The 22,215-nt window shown below is 43.1% G+C and overlaps 1 protein-coding gene across 1 annotated transcript; it reads right to left on the bottom strand.

The window, feature by feature from the left end:
- Nucleotides 1-1,053: 1,053 nt before the first annotated feature.
- Nucleotides 1,054-21,944, bottom strand: GORASP2 (golgi reassembly stacking protein 2). The gene is given in 11 exon segments (XM_075710290.1): nucleotides 1,054-2,111; nucleotides 2,913-3,008; nucleotides 3,967-4,053; nucleotides 9,171-9,294; nucleotides 9,421-9,553; nucleotides 10,173-10,303; nucleotides 10,783-10,800; nucleotides 10,802-10,870; nucleotides 11,270-11,473; nucleotides 12,238-12,318; nucleotides 21,881-21,944. Coding segments are annotated over 11 exon segments (1,329 nt in total). The 5' UTR covers nucleotide 21,944; the 3' UTR covers nucleotides 1,054-1,788.
- Nucleotides 21,945-22,215: the final 271 nt, after the last annotated feature.

Here is a 22,215-nt window from a genome sequence, read left to right as displayed (position 1 = left end):
GGGATGTGACAAAACTTCTATTTCTACTGTTCTTGTGTTAGATAAGGAAAATAGTAATGATGAGGACTCTAGCTGTGGAAGCGTGTAAGAAAGTTACAGGGAAGACTGTTAGACCTGTGAGGCTTTATGAAGCTCAATACTAACAGACTTTCTTTGTGTACAGCAAAGAAAAGAGGGAACATCCTTCTTCTCATGCTAAGGTTTAATTCTGAGGTATGTGACACTGGATTTACAAAGGTAAATCAAAAACACATTGAGAAACAGTGAGCCCCCTGCTCAACAAGGCAGAGGGCTTTCACACTCCAAGCAGTTGAGAAAAGAAACCACTCACAGTGTGGAAAAAAGTATTTGGGGTCTGTCTTTGACACAGGCTTTTGACACAACAGGTGATAAGGAACAAGGCAGTGGGGCAGAGGAAAGACAAATACTTAAGTGATAAAGATGAGACAGGACAACAGGTATTAGATGTCTCAAAGAATTAGTTCAAGTGGAAGCATTATGATCAGCAGTTAGATGCAACTACTATTCCAAACAGTGATCAGGCACACTACATTGCCAAAAGGGATTATGTAGCTGTTGAGACAGACTTTAGCTCCAGCCTGCTTATGATATGGCTAAAGTTTGCATATGCTTGTAGCAAACACATATAAATGAAATCCCAGTAGTACAGAAGGACTGGAGTAGTACAGAAGAGTTTTCCACATCAACTGTACCTGATACCAGGAGCAAAGGCTATCACCTGGAGTACAGCACACAAACCAGTTTATACAAGTGTGCAATCTACAGTTAATCTACAATTTTCATCCTGAACATCAATTTAAAAAGCCAAGTATGAATCATATGCAGGCAGATTTCATGACTCATTGCTGCAATGGATCTAACCGCTAAGTGCTGATCCTGCCTGCCATTAAGAAGTCTGGCATTCCCTCTTGGATCCATTCCTCTGGAGGGGAGCCCTTTCATGGATCTGTGCTAGAGAGAGCTGAGCTAAAAACAGTTAAATGAGAATTTAAGCATTAAACAAATAAATGTGCTATTTTGTCACACAAAGGATAAAATTCCAGGAATTTATTGCTGTACGTATGCTTAATCCATTAATTTGTCTTAACAGTAGTCATGAAGTGCCAAATTGTGTGCTACATGTAACATTTCCTGTATTCCCTTCCAAATGCCATTTTACAGTGGGCGTATGAAAAAACGCAGCAGCAGTCACAAAACATGGCTTGAGCATCTCTTAAGAGCTTAAAAAAAAAGATCTGTGTACAAGCTGAATAACGAGATGTCAGTTAACAGGTCACTCAGCGACTTTAATAGAAATATCTTTAGGTGGAAGTTTTGCGGTGTTAAAATTTACAACTCAGGCTGAACATTCTCATCCCCACTGCAGTAACAAGATACTTGCAAAGAACAAGAACTATAGTACGTAAATGTCACACGCAAGAACTGCTTCATTTCTATCAGAAGCAAAAATTGCTAATTATAAGCAAGGACAGGCCTAGCAGGCTAAGGCTGTCAGCCTATATTAAAAACACAAACCTCAGAGTTTGGCAGTGGAATTCTATTTACCACCTTGACTTTTTTTTTTTGGTTACATACAAGTACACTTCCTCCCCTCCCACCACACACACACTTTATAAACCCCCTTTTATTTTTATTATACCTCCATATTATTTACAGGACTCCTAAAGATTAAGTACAAACTAGTATGAAATTAATGATAGCTTGCTCTTCAAATATGTATCCCATGGCTAAATAAATACCAAGCCAATCCAGCCGAGTGATCTGGAGTTACGATTCAGAAGCTTGCGTATCTGTGACTCCAGATGTTTTCTCAGTAACTGTAGAGGATTCACTTGATCTGTCAACAATAGTTGCCTTAGAAGTTGGGATAGCACTATCCAAGGTGAGCGTAGAGGTCTGTTCTACTACATTTACAGTAGTGCCAGGGTCGACGGAAAAGCTTCCAGCTTGAGTAATGGAGGGAAGCAAATCTGTAGGCACTGTAGATGCCTCTGTGACCAAAGGAAGCAGAGGAACACATTTGGGTGACATTGATAGAGGTGTTATTCCCATTAGATTCAGAGGTGGCAAGGAAGGAAGGGATGGCAAACCTAAGGAGAAATAAAAAAAAAAACCAACAAAGGCAGTGAGCTGCTGTATACCACAGACAGACCTGGAGATATTCTCTGTTTGCTTAAGATTTTTACCTTGTCTTATCTCCTATTTACTCTTGGAGAGGAGGAAGCTTTTTGAACCTAGCATGAGCACGATGTATGTGCAGCACTGACTCAGCAGAGTAGTTTCAAGCCTGATACTTTTCAGATTTCAGAACTGAAGAGTCAGAATAAACTCAAGTTTGCTTCTACCTCCCCAGAGGACTAGGTATTTAATGCATTAATACCAACGATGAGATTTTTCTGGCATTCACTGAAACTGCCAGAAGCAAGAAGTTGGCAAGAAGCTTACTCCATGTAACCTTCCCATTTCTTTTTGCTTGCTCCATGTGCACCTTCAGCAGCTTTTTTTTTTAATTCGAAACCATAAATCTAGTATTAGTTTGTACTTTTAGCATTCAGTCAGGGTGCTTTGATCTTATCTAGTGTACAAGGAAACACCTCGTATCTTTTCTTACCCAAAAAACTATATACTTTCATTCTTGGCACAATCTCTTTTGAGATCATAAATCAGGTAATATAAGATGAAACAACTAAATACAGACACAGGTTTAGTATTAATTTATCTAAAGACATATTCCTTGTCTACCTAATCGGGGCACTACTGTCAACTCTCATCTCAGGCAAACATTCATTTTATCCTCTTCAGGTCTCCACCAGATGGCTCTAAATAAGAGTGTCAAGGATCATCAAGGAGAGACCTGCTATTACAGTGTTTCAGTTTGCAGAAGCACATACCAGGCTGTATGATTTCTGGAACGATGTGTGGTGCAGGTAAATTAAGTTTCGACAGATCAGTCAGGTTGGGAAGCCCTGCTGGTAATGGCATTAGACCTAAGAGAAGGGTGAAAAAGTTACAGCTGAAAACTTAATATTGTTTCTAACCGTTTCCAAGATCTTATTGATCATTTAAAGTTATTTTATATTGCTTTACATCTTGATTATCATTTTTATATACAAGAATAAAAAAACCACCATGCAAAAACAATTCCTTCAGTGTTTTGGAATGTATGATCGAGTCCTGCACCAGTACACCAATTACACAGCAAAAATCCTACACAATCATCACCTTACCCACTGTGAATAATTCTGGAATACTAGTGCTTGAAATGTTCATTATCAGGAAGTAATGCACACCACTTTGTAGACAGACTCTTACTTTTGTTATACCAGTTTAAATTACTAAATAATTCAGAAACAGTAACTGCAACATACAGTTCTATATTGTTAGCCCTCTATTTAAACCATGAAGAATGATCAAACTGAGTATTAAGATGCAGTTTCCTAAAATGGAAGTTTTATGGGTGAAAGGAATGCAGAAACAGGCAAGATGTGCCTTCTCGGATCTTTCTTCTGCCATGATGTCCCAGTGCAATGGACAAACTGGAAACTGTGAAGGTATCTGCAAAACTGTTTTGCAACACACAATTTATGAACTACAGAAAGTAACAACATATCAATTTAAGAAATGTTGCAAATAGCAAAGCTAATACCTTCCTGAGAAATCCTGAATGCTGCATCTATTGTGCAGCGGGCCCTAAAAGGCAAATGATTGTAAACTTTGTTGCCAACTCAGTCCTCTGTTCTATAGACATGCTGTGCACATACTCTTAAAAAAAAATTCTTAACATTGTAGAGGTTGTACAGATATCTTTAATATGAAATGTGTAAGCTGTATGAAGTTATACCCTCCCTCCCGGCCCCCCAAAAAGCAGTGGAAAAGAGAGCTCTCTTCCCTTGCTCCCTTAAGATTTTTGTTTCAGAAATGTCTTAAGAAATTTTACCAACTCACCTGGTAATGTAGTTGCTGGGTTAACTGGTGGCATAGAGGTAAGGGACTGACTGACTTGTGGTGGTAATAATGGAACCGTTGGAACACCTGGTGGAGTACACAGGAAAACAACATTAATTTTAAGCATGCAATACTTCAGTTCCCTTCTTCAAGGAGTACAAATAAATGATTGCTTACAGGAGAATTACTATTTGACTTAACTATAAAATGTTGATGAAGAAAAATAGTATTCTAAATAATACGCATGATATTTCTGATAGAAGTTGTTTGCAATTATTTTGTGAGCAAGTAAGGCACAATTACAGTAGTCTAGCCTTTGTTGTTGAGAAAAGTCTGGGGAAAAGATAATTTTATTCTCTCTTTGTTTAACCCAGTAGGCAGCTAGACACCACACAGCCATTCACTCACTCCCCCTGCCCTCCCCAGTCAGATGGGAGAGAGAATCAGCAAAAAAAAGTAAAATTTGTGGGTTCAAATAAAGACAGTTTAACAGGACAGAAAAGGAAGGGATAATAATAATAATATTCTTCAACATAAGTGATGCACAATGCAATTGCTCACCACCTGCCAACCAATACCCAGCCAGTTCCCGAGCAGCGATCACTGCCCCCCGGCCAAATCCCCCCAGTTTTAAAACGTCAGTGTGTTATCAACATTATTCTCATACTAAATCCAAACCACAGCACTATGTCAGCTACTAGGAAGAAAATTAACTCTATCCCAGCCAAAACCAGGACAGTATCCACCCCTTATTCTATACCATCTACGTCATGCCCAGGTCTTACCCTTTCCAATACATTCCAATTAATCACCACCACTTTCCCTGTCTTGATACATACATACAGATATCACTCCCTTTCTCTATGGGCCAGCCCTCTAAAAAGTCCTTTGAGTTCATTCAGTCCATGACTTTGGGTTCCATCTGTCATCACAGTCTTTCAGGACAGGAGAGATGGTGTGTGGCGTTGGATTGTTGCATGCTGAAGCCAGTTCTGGTTCCATCACCGCTGCACTTTGCTCGGTTTCAAAGTTCATTCTTCATTAATCTGGGTGATTCTTACAGTAATACCATTGATGTGGCACATAGCCACCATAAAAGAGATGACATATAGTAGTATTACATAGCAATTAACATCATACCATTCAGTTCATTGGCTGTTTTCACCCAAAATCAAATCCCCTTGAGGTACACATCGGACTTCCCCATCCTTTCGCATCACCCACCAGTGCACCCAGGTACTTGAGCAAAAGCAATCCCATGAATGAGTTTTCCTTTGCCCAAAGCAGTAGCAGCCCACACTGTTTTCCCCTGCATATTTTTTTTTTTTTACATGCGCTACAGGGACTTTATCCCCCTCTACCATACATAAAAGTTTTGACCGGGCAGGGCCAGCTCGATTGGCAGATCCCCTAGTGTTGACTAACCAGGTGGCTTTTGCTAAGTGTGTATCCCAATGCTTGAATGTCCCACCACCCATTGCTCTCAGGGTAGTCTTTAACAGTCCATTGTATCGCTCGATTTTCCTGGAGGCTGGTGCATGACAGGGGACGTGATATACCCACTCAATGCCCAGGTATCTATACAGTTGTTTCGGACATGAGTCCCATTTTCTGACTCAATTCTTTCTGGAGTGCCATGTCACCATAGGACTTGCTTTTCAAGGCTTAGGGTAGTGTTCCAGGCAGTGGCATGGGGCACAGGATATGTTTCCAGCCATCCAGTGGTTGCTTCCACATGGTGCTTGCCTTGGCGGGTTTGTGCGAGTGTGACATAATCAATCTGCCAGGCTTCCCCATATTTAAATTTCAGCCATCGTCCTCCATACCAGAGAGGCTTGAACCGCTTGGCTTGCTTGCTTGCAGCATGTTTCACATTCATGGATAACCTGTGCAACAGTGTCCATAGTCAAGTCCACGCCTCGATCACGAGCCCATCTATAAGTTGCATCTCTTCCTTGATGGCCTGAGGTGTCATGGGCCCACCAAGCTATAAACAATTCACCCTTATGTTGCCAGTCCAGATCCACCTGAGCCACTTCTTAGTGGCCTGATCCACCTGCTGGTTGTTTTGATATTCTTCAGCGGCCCAACTCTTGCATACATAAGCATCCACGTGACATACTTCTACAAACAGATTCTCTACCTGGGCAGCAATATCTTTCCACAACACAGCTGCCTAGACAGGCAACCACCCCCACAGGGCATTTGCCACCATCCATGAGTCAGTATGAAGTACCGGCCACTTTTCTCGTTCAGCAATATCTAAAGCCAGCTGGGTGGCTTTCAACTGACTCTATTCACCTTCTCCTTCAGCAGTTTCTGCGACTTGTCATATAGGACTCCATACAGCAGCCTTCCACCTCTGATGCTTTCCCACAAGATGACAGGACCCATCCGTGAACAGGACATACTGCTTCTCGTTTTCTGACAGTTTATTATACAGTGGGGCTTCTTCAGCACGTCACCCCCTCCCTCTGGAGATATTCTAAAATCTTTGCCTCCTGGCCCAGTCCATGATCAATTCCAAGATTCCTGGGCGACTGGGGTTTCCTATTCAAGCCCACTGTGTGGTCAGTGCAACCCACTTACTCCACATAGCATCAGTTGCATGATGTGTAGAGGGGACCCTCCCTTTGAACACCCAGCCCAGCACTGGCAGTTGGGGTGCCAACAGGAGCTGTGCTTCAGTACCAACCACTTCCAAAGCAGCTTGAACCCCTTCACATGTTGCCACTATCTCTTTCTCAGTTGGAGTATAGCGGGACTCGGATCCTCTGCATCCCCAACTCCAAAACCCTAGGGGTCAATCTTGAGTCTCCCCTGGTGCTTTCTGCCAGAGGCTCCGGATAGGGCCATTCTCCCCAGCTGCAGTGTAGAGCACATTTTTTACATCTTGTCATGCCCGGACTGGGCCAAGGGCTACTGCATGAACTATCTCCTGTTTAATTTTCCTTCAAGAACCTCCTTTTGTGATTGTTTTTCCTTGCAATTCACGTACCCGTGCCTCTAGGGTCAAGGTAGATTTTCCATCCTACTTCCTTGTGTCCTCTCTGCGGTCACACAGGTAAAACCACAGGGTGGCCTGTGGTGTGTATCCACTATATCATCTCTTCAGTAAAGGGACACTTACTCCTCATGGCTGAGATACTGATCCGTACAGGTGGGGAGTAGGACATATCCTCTTTAAGTTGCTGGAACTCTTGGGACAGTTTTTCCACAGCTGAGACACAGGCCCGTAGGGAGGAAGAGAGACTTTCTTCGTTTTGCCAGAGCTGGCCAGCCAATTCATCCACCACTGGTTCCTCCCTTATCTTTCCAGATCAATGAGTTTGCACGTGACAATGGTGCGCTCTGTACAAAATTCTGCCACATGGGTTGTGTGCACTGCACTTCATCTGGATCTTTGGGTAACTGCTCGTTGTTCAGGTCATCATAAATCACCTCCAGCACAGCTAATTCTCAGGTACTGGATACTTCTCTTCATGGTGGTCTACTTGCCTGGGTGACATATAACATCTTCCTTGAAGGGATACCTTTCCTTCATGCCTGACAGGAGTCGACTGCAGAGGCTGAGGGCTTGTGCCCCTTTTCCAATTGCTTTGTCAATGTCCTCTTCCCTAGAAAGGGATCCCAGCTGCTTAGCTTCCCTACTCTCTAATTCCAGGCTACTGGCCCCGTTATCCCAGCATCCGAGCAGCCAGGTGATGATGTGCTTGCCTGGACAATGGCTGAAATCTTTTCACATATCTCGCAGTTCACTCAGGGATAGGGATTGGGTGGTTACCGTCTCATTTATGGGTTCTGCCTCTTCCTCCTCTTCTCATGATGGCCCTCGTTCATCTTCATCCCTTACTAAATGAGCTGATCTTCTTGTGTATAGGGGTGACGGATACCGGCATGGGTTGGTTCTCTAGTTCAGCCACAGTGCCTGTCGCTGAGGTTTGAGTAGCTGCATTACGTTATTGCGGGGAATGGAGTGGCCGCAGTGCCTGTCGCCAGGGGCAGATCTCTGGATGATATTCTGAAATAGTTGTTTAACCCTGAACAAGACGTGAACTGCATTCAGGAGACATAGCAATAGGAACATGCTGGTCTGAACATCCCAAGGATATTCAAAATTTTCAAGAGCTGCTGTAACTAGCCTGAAGGAGGAACGGATGGTGAAGGAGTGGGGGAAAGTGTCCCCCCTCTGTCTCCCCCATAGACTGGTTCTCTGAGGAGAAGAGGCAAAAAGTGTAATTATTAATAGTTTCTGAGAAATGGCTCCCAAAGCATGGGGATGACAGCAGTGCTGATAATTTTATCATACCATAAGCCAATGTTACACTTTACAGCAAAGCGATAACCTTAATCCACCTCCGAGAGGTGATAAACAGCACCACATGGGAGTGCATATGGCAAGTAAGGTATTACATAGCACAACTCCTCAAAAAATTAATCAACACTGCAACCAGTGATTATTAAACTAGTATAATGAATGCTTCTCACAAACTGGTTTTAACACACTCTGGTCAGATCTGTCGTTATCTCAAACCCTTCGTGTCCCCATGTTGGGGGCCAAAAAGCACTGTTGTGGTTTAACCTGGCAGGCAGCTAAACACCACACAGCCATTCACTCACTCCCTGCCTCCTCCCCAGTGGGATGGGGAAGAGACTCAGAAAAAAAAAAAAGTAAAAATTTGTGGGTTGAGATAGAGACAGTTTAACAAGACAGAAAAGAAAGGGAAAATAATAATAATAATATACAAAACAAGTGATGCACAATGCAATTGCTCACCACCCGCTGACCAATGCCCAGACAGTCCCTGAGCAGCAATTGCTGCCCCCCAGCCAACCCCCCCCAGTTTATACACTGAGCATGACATCATATGGTATGGAATAGCCCTTTGGCCAGTTTGGGTCAGCTGTCCTGGCTGTGCCCCCCGCCCAGCTTCTTGTGCACCTGGCAGAGCATGGGAAGCTGAAAAGTCCTTGACTAGTGTAAGCACTACCTAGCAACAACTAAACCATCAGTGTGTTATCAGCATTATTCTCATACTAAGTCCAAAGCACAGCACTATGCCAGCTACTAGGAAGAAAATTAACTCTATCCCAGCTGAAACCAGGACATTCTTCTGCCTTCTATTAAATAGATAGAAACATCTGTGAACGCAAAAAAGTCAGAAACCCCATGTACTTCAGAAGTCAGTTACCTCCATACTAACCTGTACTGAGAACGTTACTGACAGTAGTTGAGGGTGAACTAATAGAAAGTCCTGAAAGGCTCTGCTCAAGGCCTGCTGACCCAGGGGGTAATGTGGCTGATGGATTAACTGATGAGAGCTGAACCTTATTGAAAGGAAAAAAAGGAAGTTACATCATTAGGGTTTGTCTCCACAAGAACCACCAGAAGCAGAAAAGCAATATAACATCATAATCTATTTTTACCAAGCCAAAAAAGTGACTACAACTTACCTCTGTGAAGCCATCTTTGAGGGGACTGAGAGATGCACTAGGCAACTGTCCTGGGAGAGATATTTTTTTTCCCTCTTCAAATGGGCGTGTAGGTATCCTATGCAAATATCCATAACCAATGCCACATCCTAGGCTTTTAAAATATGAACATTTAAAAGTCAGTGAAGTGACTTTACAACTACAGACTCCATAGCAAGCAACGCACGAATGACTTAAGATGCCAACAAGTTTCAAGATAAGTTCTGTACAACTTTCCCCTCCCTGCTGTAATGTTGCCTCATTTTCTATGGAGAAATAATCAATATGAGACAACCGAAAGGAAATTTTGTAGCTTTTACCAATAACATCTAGCACAAAATAAATTTTATTGTTATTTAAACCAAGCAGCTATATCAGGTATACAGCTTGGAATTCCACTCACAGTTGTTATTTGCAGTCCTCTGTTCTGACTACTGCGCAATACTTTAAGAATATACTACAGCCTAATTACTACTATTTGAAGCCTAATGCAGAAAGCAACCGTTGCACTTTGTGCATTTTTGCACTAGCTAATTTACTGTGTAAATACCCCCCCCCCCCCCCATTAGTAACCAAGTCTCCATTTCAAGTAAATATGTAATTTATTATAGCAGAAATGCCTTGGATATAACAACACTTTTTTTCCCGTCTTTGTAGAAAACTTAAGCAAGCAGCTTTTAGGCTAGTGCTGTAAGAAAGTCATCCCGTCCCCCTGTAACATATTGTCTCCTTACCTGCCTTCTCCACCCCAGGCAGAATTTGGAGTAATCACCACTTCCCGACAATTATCTGTGTCTGTGTTGTACACATAAAGTTTTAATGGCTTTGCTTCATGCGTTTCAATAAGGGAAAAGAGATCTTCAGACTGAAAAAGGATAAAAATTAGTAAGGGCTTTCTTGTCTTTATACTCTCATTTGACATTGGAACAATCATCATCCTAGTCCTAACTTTCGGTAACGGAACCTGGTAACTGCTACATGCTGCAGTTGTGATAAAACAGCAGCACTGCAACAACGCCAATTTTAATACGTGCTCTGCTAGCACAACTCAAAAGACATATGGCACAACCCCAGATTTCAAATCTGCTATCTGAAATATTAGGTTAGAGTAGAAAAAAAAGTTGCTATTTGACTTCATGAAGATATTTAAGAGCAGTTTTTGTGTTCCAGAATTGGCATTTAAGCACAAATAAGAGGCACCATGCTAGAGTTCCTTCCTCTTTGCATTAACTTACTTCTATTAGCACTGAGCAGAGACAGAACTGGGGATGGTTCAAACTGCCCTTGTACGTTTTTTTTTTTAAGTTAAAAAAAAACCCCCAAAAACTTATTTTTATAGCTTACCTCATTCATGACAGTATCTTGCTCCAATGATATAGTCACTATGGGGTCTAAGTCCAGCTAATGCAGCAGGAGAATTTGGTTCCACTTCCTGGTTTTAAGATGGAAAGTTACAAAACACTATGTAACTGTCATGGGTGCAGCAGACAAATGTGCATTTCACACAAGGTTTGAGTCAGACAAACTGGTCAAGTTTTCAACATAATTAGTAGAATGGTCACTGAACTAGTGAAACAGTGACTAGATTACAGGTCTCTTTTGACACTGTTACAAGGAGCTCTGAGTATTATACAAAAACCAATGATTTAAATACAAGATTTGGTAATACACTCACAAACATACAGTTCTAGTTCAAAAGTCTTTCCAAACCCCAAAATCAATGAAGAGAAAACAGGCCAATTTGATCTCACAGCTTGTGTACCCCCTTGCAAGTTACTTTTCAGTAAAAAGATAACAACAGCAAGCAACAGTAAGAAAAGTCCATACATACCAAAACGTGCCATACATTTTCATTGGCTCCATCAAAGCTGCAGAAACGAATGCTCACGCCCAGCAGGCCCTGTCCCCCCCACATGTTGCTGGGGGTCACTGACGTTTCTCTCAGTTCCAATGTTTTGCTACTGTATACTAGCATTTTTACAGGTTTTTCAACGTTTGCTTTCAAGAGGTCTTTGAGAGTGTCATTGTCTTTATTCTGCGAATGTTCAAACAAGAGCTTGGTTTAGTGTTTAACACAGCAAGCACCCAGTTCTATAGCACCACTTTTGTACGTCAAAGGTCCTATAAACACTGTGCATTATCAGAATACTTATCTACAGCTATTTTATAACAAGGTTCCAGTCCCTTCACAATTCTAGAATACAACTCTGGAAAAAAATTGGGATTTCACGGTAACAGGCCATGCCTTCCAATCATGAAAGCACTTTAATTAAACTTGTGATATGATGCGCCTTGCAGCTTTTCAGAGGCTTTCTTGAATCTAGACGTGGAAGAGCTTACCCACAGCTATTCCTTTCCACTACTATGATGGGTTGTTGTCTAACTACAGCTCTGCTTGAAAACTTTCTTCCATGATTCCTGCCGAGGTAACAGCTTTGACAACAGCTCCTTCAATCAACCTGTTTTGACTGAAATGAGTTTGCAAGTTCTCACACAGCAGTTTTACAGACAGAATTAGGGGGGCACTAACACAAGCAGCTAGTGGTGGATCAGCAGCTGGTACAGATGTCTGCAGAGAATATGTCTGTCTGCATCCTTATTCTCCAGCTAAATTATTGATAGAATAGTAACTACATGGTGAAGGAAATTAATTTCTGATGCACTTAGGCTTTCTCATTTTAAACTAAGGAGAAATATTTTATATACATTTAAACAAAACAAGTGCATTGGTTTGCCTATAAAAATAAGATTCTCACCATATTGTTTATATTCAGAGTTATAAAATAGCAACACACTTACCAATCTTGAACCATTAATGGACACGATAAAATCAAAGAATGGCTCCAATCCAGCTCTATGCCCCGGTGAGTTTTCTTGTACCTAACAAAGTTAAAAAATAGTTTAGCAAAAGTGTACCAACGCCGATTCATAGATTAGAATTATATTTCTACTTGTGCAAATTGTAGTTCTAGAAGCTACTGATGTTTGTATGTATGATTTTTAAATGTTCGAATACAATCTTTTGGACAAAAAAAATCCCTCCCTTAAAAAATAAGAGAGAGAAACATTTAAAGACAATCAGTAATTTATAAATTATTGAGGAATGACACAACAGTAGCCACTCCCTGGGACAAGCACTGCTTAACAGCTGCAGCAGATAAGTTGTACATATTTATTTCAATAAAGGAGATTATGGTCAAAGGACAGGCTTAATGAATTCTGAAAGTTGGTTAAAAAGCAGTATCTTTCCACAGAAGTACCAACGTTGGATCTTGCTTTTTATCTTACACTTACTAGAGGAAAAGGAGAGTCACATCTGTGTAAGCACAGTTGTTATCTCATGATTAAACATCACCTGTTGACATTCTTGAGACATAGAGGGCATCTGTACAACCGATGATTCATTAACAACAAGCTGCAAGAAAAGGGACATGTGCAATTCTGCAGCCATGGCAGCTCCAATAATTCAACCACTCCACTAGGACAAGGCCTAAGTATTGGATACACATTGCTCCCAGAAGGTTAAAGTATGCTTTTAATTCCAAATGGAGTAACTAAGAGACATTTTGGCCAGTGTTCTTTTTTCACTATTACATGCATTGCTGACAGACAGAAGTAACTCCAATATGGCTATCAGATTTTTCCTATAGCCTTTGTAGCAAAGAATATCTTTATTTGTAAGCTGATTCATTGTTACCCACTGATTTTTTTCATGTGCTACATTCCTCTTCCAAAAAGATCTAAAAACCATTACCCTTTACCGTGTGGTTTCTTACACTGCACGTTATTCCATCTGACAGAACTGGTACAAATCTGCCAGTTTGTTCAATACCGGTGTGATTCTGCAGGAATTGACTTTTCTTAATATAACTCATCTAGAACCAAAATATTCTAATTTGGGGGGCGGGGGGGGGGGGGGGGGGGGGGGGGGGGGGAAAGCTTGATTACTACTAAAACTGTTCTCCTAGAGCCTATTTATCTCTGCCCAATATACTCACAAAATCAGACCTTGGAAAAAACTCAGATTACTTGTGGGTAGCTTTCTGTAACAGATGCCAGAAGCTTAGAATCATAGAATCGTTTAGGTTGGAAAAGACCTTTAAGATCATCCAGTCCAACCATTAACCTAACATTACCAAGCCTACCACTAAACCAGTTAAGGGTAGAGTAGCAACCCCCACGCCTCCTGGCTTGGTGGCTGGATCATTTATAATGAAAGTAAAAACTAGGAATCATTAAGGTTGGAAAGGACCTCTAAGATCATCACTCCAATCATCAACCCCAACACCACCATACCCCACTAAACCATGTCCCCAAGTGCCACGTCTACCTGTTTTTTGAACTCTTCCAGGGATGGGGACTCCACCACCTCTCTGGGCAGCCTGTTCCAATGCTTGACTACCCTTTCTGTGAAGAATTTTTTCCTAATGTCCCAATCTAAACCTCCCCTGGCGCAGCTTGAGCCCATTCCCTCTCATCCTATCGTTAACTACTTGGGAGAAGAGACCAACACCCACCTCACTACAACCTCCTTTCAGGTAGTTGTAGAGAGCAATGAGGTCTCCCCTCAGCCTCCTCTTCTCCAGGCTAAACAACCCCAGTTCCCTCAGCCGCTCCTCATAAGACCTGTGCTCCAGACCCTTCACCAGCCTTGTTGCCCGTCTCTGAACACGCTCCAGCACCTCAAATTCTGTCTTGTATTGAGAGGCCCAAAACTGGACACAGTATTCCAGGTGCGGCCTCACCAGTGCTGAGTACAGGGGGACAATCACCTCCCTGCTCCTGCTGGCCACACTATTCCTAATACAAGCCAGGATGCTGTTGGCCGCCTTGGCCACCTGGGCACACCGCTAGCTCATGTTCAGCCAGCTGTCAACCAGCACCCCCCCAGGTCCTTTTCGGCCAGGCAGCTTTCCAGCCACTCTTCCCCAAGCCTGTAGCGTTGCATGGGGTTGTTGTGACTGAAGTGCAGGACCCGGCACTTGGCCTTGTTGAACCTCATACAGTTGGCCTTGGCCCATCGGTCCAACCTGTCCAGATCCCTCTGCAGGGCCATCCTACCCTCCAGCAGATTGACACTCCCACCCAACTTGGTGTCATCTGCAAACTTACTGAGGGGCGCACTCAGTCCCCTCATCCAGATCGTTGATAAAGATATTAAACAAGACTGGCCCCCAAAACAGAGCCCTGGGGAACACCGCTCATGACCGGCCACCAACTGGACTTAACTCCATTCACCACCACTCTCTGGGCTCGGCCACCCAACCAGTTTCTTACCCAGCGAAGAGTACGCCCATCCAAGCCATGGGCTGCCAGCTTCCCAAGGAGAATATTAGGTCACATAACCTAAACATTCATTAAAGAAAAAATAATCTGGAATCAGTAGTTCCAGAGTCACATCACACACACTGATTGCTGTCCAAGATTTGTAAAGCAGCAAAAAAGTATGAAACCAACATTATCCCAAAGTAATAAAAATCACTGAGGCAGCAATAACATCCCCAAAGCCTACATTTATCACTTCTAACTAGAACTTGAAGTGTGTCTACAGAAGTGTCTGTTCAAGATGCCTATATACTCCTTGGAAATAATTTCCTACAACTGGGTATACAGATATTCTCCCCGGGGTGCCAAGTATTAACTGTACAGAACCACAGCTCGCAATCACCAAAGTAACTTGCAGTCCTGCTAACTAGATCCAAACTACTGCCTCTGTGTTCCTTGCTCAATCTGTCGGTTCAAGGTGCCTCTCACCAAGAACTAGAGATCAAATAGCAAACTGTGCACCAGGCAACAGGGTAAAAATACAAGCTAAGCTCCGTGTAGCAGAGCCTCTGACACTAGGTGCATAGAAACTCCCAGGCACATTGTGGATGTTGCTTTGACATTAGTGGACTGTCCCTAGAGCTCATTTTTAACTTTAGATATTAAAACTTTCAATAATGTAGAGCTACCTCAGAACAGCCTCCACAAACAAATCTTAGCTCATGAGAAAAGCCACAGAGAGGCTAAAATACACTACATGAGTAATTCTCAAATGCAGAAAGCATTTACTTGCTAAGTTGGGTACTCGAGGCCTTCTTGCCAAAGAAAGGTTAAACGAACAGTTTCACAAAAGCAGAATTAAAGAACTCTAGTTTCCTATGGACATGTTCCATAACTGCATTCTCAGGCTTGAAGCTTCTCTTGTAATTAAGTCATTCAAAACATCCTCTCCTCTGATGTGGTTTTTCTAGTAGCGAATGTAGGGTGAGCTTGTGCTGTTTGTTGCTCTTCCCTCAGTTTAGGGAAGTGACATGACAATACTTTAATAGCCTCTCTCTCTCATTCTACCACCTATTGCATGTGACACATAAGAACTTATATATTGTGTTTTTAATGAGCCTGACATAAAGGCTCTATACCAAAATGAAGTCAGCAGATGGTTACAGAAGTTACTGGAAAACAAGAATTTTGAAGACAGAACATGTCTTTCTAAACCTAAATCGTTAAAAATCAGTAAATCCAGCAAACTGATACATTTATTCAGAAACACATCAGATTGTTAGGACTGGATATATGACATAGCCTTGAAATTATGAAAAGCCAGACTTCACTCAGCCAGCAGACAGCTGCAAAAGCAGTCCTGACATGGCCCACTGTTTATTCAGAGATTTTCCTCCATTTCCAAATGAACTTCTTAAAAAAAAAAACCCCAAACAACATAACCGCTACACCCTGACACAATATCCCTCCCCCATGACCTCCAATAAATTACATCCTGAACACTGTGAACCAACATTAACCAGTATTCAATAAGGTAATCGTTTAAAATGAGAAGGAGTACCTACAATAAATAAGAATTACTTATGTTCAGCATCCATCAATGTCAAGCTCGCTGACACCCTCGGATGTACAGATTTGGTATTCTAAGTAAATTATTTATAGTCTGCCCCAAACTGATGAAGGGACTGTGAGAGTTTCCAAGTTCTGAATTATTAGCTTGCAGAAAGTATTTTCAGATGTTGAACACCTTCCCCAAAATCCATCACAATCCTGAACACCTCTGCATGGTTTGTTCCTAAGTGGGCATGTAAAAACCTACCAGGAAGCTGTATCTAAAAGAAATCAAGCTCTTATAGTTGCATCAATCATACATGCACCTCAGAAGCACATAGCTGCATCCCTTCCATCATCACATTTCCTCATGCTGCCATGCACAGGTTCAGTCACAAAAAGTTTCCTATTTCCCTAGCTTGTTTGGGCCCAATGTCGCTGAAGGAAAAGCATTTTTATGCCTGGCAGTCCCAGAAATGCAGAACAGAAGTTCCGAGTTCATTCCACATGAAAAGCTCCTCCTTAAAGAAGCGACATACTCAGCCCTGCACAACAATCACACTGACCCACACAGTTTTTGTGTCGCACCACCTTATTTTCAGCCAGCTACTTGCACAATTCATCCCCATCGTGCAGTGCCAAATGCACAACACAGCTCTCCGCTCAAAGCTCTGCGGTCCATGATTCTCTTCCAGGAACTACAGCACCAAAGAATAACCAGGGACCTTAGGAAATACAAGGGCACAAAAACCTTCTTACTAATGATGGAGATAAAGATTCCATGCATACATACATAAACTCTAGGCCTCCCAAGCAATCTGGCTTTGTACAGCTTTGCTGTATGCCCCAAGCAGGTATTCAGTAACTTGCCTTTGTAATCGAATAAGGACTCAAGTAATACCATTTACAACAGATGCCACTGCAGGCAAGATACCATCCATGGCAGCTTGGGAAGCCTAATTCTCTCAAAGCCAGCTGTTATTTCAGACATGTAAGTCACAGACACCGTGGGTAAATGCCATAACTTTCTAACAGTAGGGAAAAACAGTGGAACAGACTACCGCAGAAGCTGTGGAACTGCCACCACCGGAGCTTTTTAAGAGCAAGCGAAAAAAACCTCTATCAAGAACGCTGAATGTCAGAAGGCAGAAAAGGGCTGTATGACTCCCAGCTTTGTACAATGCTGCAGAACTTCAGTTTCCCACCGAGATGACAACACTCAGGCAGCAGGGCTGCTAAGCACATAGATTACACACTAATTATTTCACTTTTAGTTCACTGTCAACAATTAAACAGGGAAAAGGTTTCAAGGTCAAGACACTAATTTTAATCTGCATTACTAAAAGGACTTCTTTTTTGGTAAATACGTAAAGTTTCTCTTTGCGGAACACCTTTCCCAACACTGTCACTCTATGCCTACACAGTATATATTGTACATTAGACGTTATAATAAGGCTGCTCAGCAACGCAATTTAAGCAACACAAATTTAAGCCCAGAGCGAGCAGTGCTACAGTAAATGGAATCAGGCATAGAAACCCTGATTTTCAGAGGCAGATGAAGGCTCTCACTTCTTTTGAAAGTCAGATAGCTTATACAAGTGTCCACTTGAAACTTTCAGAAGCTTAGCTTCAAGCACTAAATACACAACTATTAAAGAGCAGAAGCTCTGAAGCTTTTTTCCCCCCCAACATAAGAAATGCTTCGAAATATTTACTTTATCACCAACAATACGCTGAGGAGTTTTTTTGTAGTTATTCTATCCACTCTGTAATAAAATTTCATTATGTATCACATCTAAGCAATTCCTGTTAGGTCTAACAGAATCTATTTTATTTCTGTCAGCTACTTTAACACATTACACAGTATAATTGCATAAAATTTCCTTATGAAACACCCAGTTTTCAAGAGAAAAAGCTTTATAAGCTTTTTTTAAGAAAATAGATTCTCTATACGTAGCGTTGAGATTTATTTTAGCACCAAGAATTTAACTCGAGCTTTTAAAACGTGAGCCTCCCTTAAAAAAATAAGTTGTGTCTTTATGGCAACATGTTTGTATCGCTACTACAACAAACTGAAGCACTCAAGTAAAAGTTAGAAATCTAAACTTTGGGTACTGCTGTTCAATATCTTTTAGGGAGAACAGCACATAACACATTAGCATACAAATCTCACACAGACAAAAATTTTTACATCATCTATTAGTTGAAGGAACTGTCAAGTCATTACAACAGCCCGGGCAAACTATAGCAGTTTCCCATTGCTGAACAAGAGTTATTCAAAACCTTCCTTCATTCTGTTTTGAAGAGCAGAAACAAATGCATACTGAGCAATACACAGAGTCAGACAGTTGCTCTAACCAGCCACATAACTTATGTTAAAGGAAACTTACGGAGGAGAAAAACAAACAGTTGAGAAAATTCCTAGAGGAAAATAGCATTGTGTGCTACCAGCCTAGGAGGTACTAGTTAAAAGAAAGATTTATGAGCACATTTCATGAATCAGTAAATGGAAATCTAAGGGCAAAAGTACACATGATGCATAAAAATGTATTCCAAAGAATTGTTTCAAACAAATGACTGATTATTAGGTCTACCTATGAAGAGACTAGGGCAACTTTCATAACTTTCTCTCTTAAAAAAAAAAAAAAAAAAGGCTATAGTTCAATGTCTAGAAGCCCTAACAGTGCAATCCACAGCAACTTTTCCTGTCAAGTATGCATGTGATGAAATCGCTTTCCTTCGACAGCGCTTCAGTCCTGGAGCTTTCCTATTTCCTGTCACAAATGCACTGATAATAAAGCACACAGTGAAAGCGGTATTTCACTGAATATTAGCAGGAGCAGCCAAAAAGATTTAAGTAATCTGCAAAAATTACATCAGAAATTAATGATGGTATTGTTCACTTGCTGTATATATTTCTGCTCCTGTTTGAAGCGAGCAGAACAAGACACTTGCTACCAGTTTTGTAGGGAGGCAGCCTGTACGGTCTAGAAGTCTCACTATAAGAAACAGTCTCAGTTTGCTCATCCCTCTGGCAACCTGTACTTGGCTCCTACGGTCATTCTGAACAATGTTTATTCATTTGTTTTATGGCCTTTTAATACATATTTTTCATTTATCTGCCCTGCCCAAACAAATTCTTCCAATAATTGACAAGATTTTCTGACATTTCTCTAGTTTTCCAACAACTAATGAAATCTTAAAACCAACCGCTATATACTATTTACAGAAGTTTGGCGTTATCAAAGATATCTGACCTTGTCTGAATTAGATCTGTAACACTGAAAGACTACTGCCATTTCCCTTTTACCGTTTTCGTTTATCTAATTAAAATACTGAGCTCAGAAAGAAAGTCTATTTGAGAATAAACCAGAAGAAAATAGCAGTATTGCTTGACCCCAAGTTCTACCAAAGATGACTCCATGCAGACAGAGCATTTGTGCAGAGCTCCTCTAACGGTGTGAGCTGAACACATCTGGCTTTAACAAACTTACTGCAGAATACCAACTGGAAAATTAAACTTGGAAAAACTATAGAGGAAAATTCTAGTTACTTGTATGCCATGTGCATTTCAATATAAACATTCCAAACTATAACTGTGAAACTTCAGAATTTTCCTCTTCTCTGAACCTACACTCCCAACTACATATAAGCACTGGCCTAATTTCTGTTAGACCAGGATCATGATGCAATTTAAGATGCCTGTCCACGGCGGGGGTGGGGGTGGAGGGGGCGGGAATCACTCACTGTTGTGGCATCTGAAGATATCAGCAAAAAGATAAGGCAGTGAAAAAAGACAACAGGCAGGTCCTTTCCTGCATTTAATGTAAACACAGCTGTCCTCTCAGAAATCACCTTCTTTAATGCGCACCTACCAATTACATTTACAAAGACTGGCAATCAAACACTGCCACTTCAAGTCATAGCAAAAACATTTGAATCAAAAGATGCCTAAATTCAAGCAAGATTACAAGAAAAAATGAGATTATACTTCATAAAAAGAGATACATCTCAATTTACTAACATGCTTTAATCAAACAGCATGAACTGACAAATCTGACGTAACTGATATTCTAACTACAGAGTACTTACTGATTTTACAACCCTCAAAAGTAAAAAGCACATGATATTTATGCTACAGTACACTAAAAAAAAAGAAGGCTGCTACTTTGCCAAACTGCAAAAGTGTTTTTTGTGGGGGGAAAGAGACAAAACAGATCATATATTAGTAACACTGGACTGTTAGATATTAGTAACATTAGAAGGGAGAAACAAAAACCACCATGTCTTTAGCCTATATGTAAATTTTAACAGATGAACATTTGGATTTGATCAGAATGTCAATGTTTGCTTCTCAAAAGCATTATGCAGCATTTTTTAACACTTGAAAGACGATCTCTGTTCTTTTTTCACCATGGTATTCTACATATAGTTGTAGCTCACTGCTAGCAAGCTAGACCAAGTAAGGAAGTACTAATTCACGTGAGTCAAGGTCTTGTGCTCTTTCACACGTCTAAAACACGGAGCTAGCTCTAGACAGAAAGCCTATCCAAGAAGGTCTGATGACAACAAAAAACTAGCCCAGCACGGTGCCTACAGTAAGGGTACTCACGCTCTAGCTGCAGTGGCAAGAGCACACTACGGTGTGGGCAAGGCTGTCAGTAACAGCGGCAAAGTTACTATATTGCCCAGCGCATCAGATTCAAGGACACAACCCAGGTACTGTTCTGCTCATTGCACGTGAAACCTGCTAAAGGACAGACTTCCAAAAGGCTGCTCACAAGACCTTTAATGCAGCCTACCAAAATATTTTGTTGCACACAAAACCAAAATTTTGTGGCCACAGCGTGAACAAAAACTGTATCGCTATAAGTGCTGGAGAGCAGCTCTGGCAGGTATGACGCCTGTCATTTAAATACCTTGATCTAACACCCCAGAGCTGCTGTCGAGGGGTGAAGCAGCTACAGCGCAGATCGTGACGCAACGACGAAGGTAAAGCCTCACGTTATCCAAGCCAGGCACCTAAAGGGTTGCTGCTCTTAAACCGCAGCTGGAATGCGTGCAAGAGTGCCGACAGCATTTTCCAGCGGAGAAGGAGCCTTTGTCCGCCAAGGCCGCCCAAAAAGCAGCATCACCTCCCACGCACCGTCCCTCTCGGCCTGCTCGCAGGCTGAAGCGCAGGCGACGGGACCCGAGGGCGCAGGCCGGCCCACCCAGATGTCTCCGGCTGCCGCCGCGGGCCGGGCCAGGGCGCAGGCCGCAGGCCGCGGGCAGTCGGCGCGGCTGAGGCGAAGCGCCGGGCGGCGGCAGCGCGGAGCCGAGCCCTGCTGGCGGGGCGCCCGGAGCGCGGCGCGGCACCGCGCCTCCCCGCTCCTCCGGGAAACGGAGCCGGCAGCGCGGGGCCCGCCGCGGGTTTCACCGCTGCCACGAGCCGCGGCGGAGCCCCGGCCGCCGCCGCTGCCCAAGCGCCGTCCCGCCGAGCGGGGAGCGCGGCGGGGCCGCCCGGCCCGGGGAGACCCTGGGGCCGCCCGAGCGCAGACCCGCGGAGCGAGAGGCCGCCGGGCCCAAGGGCCGCCGCCGGCCTAACGGCGAACCCCAACGGCCGGGCCTTCCCTGCCGCTCTTACCCGCAGGACGTGGTAGCCCTCGGTGCCGCCGCCGGGGATCTCGACGCTCTGCGAGGCGCCCATGGCTGGGGCGGGCGGCGGCGCTGCTCCCGCACAAAGCCCCACGCAGCGGGGACGTGGCACTCGCTCCCGCCCGGCTCGGGGGGGGGCGGGCGGAGGCCGCGCGCGGGGCATGCCGGGAGGCGGCGCCGCAGCCGCCGGCTCCCGCCGCAGCGCCCCCTGCCGGGAGGAGGCGGAGGCCGTACGGCGGCCGCCCTGGGACAGGCTCCGCCCGCCAGCTCCCGGGGAGGCGGAGGCCGTACGGTGGCCGCGATGGGCCACGTCCCGCCGGCTCG

The sequence above is a fragment of the Pelecanus crispus genome, chromosome 5 (assembly GCF_030463565.1).
Source record: "Pelecanus crispus isolate bPelCri1 chromosome 5, bPelCri1.pri, whole genome shotgun sequence".
NCBI lineage: Eukaryota > Metazoa > Chordata > Aves > Pelecaniformes > Pelecanidae > Pelecanus > Pelecanus crispus.
Note: the sequence above shows the minus strand (reverse complement) of the source record. Positions and strands in the feature narration are given on the sequence as shown.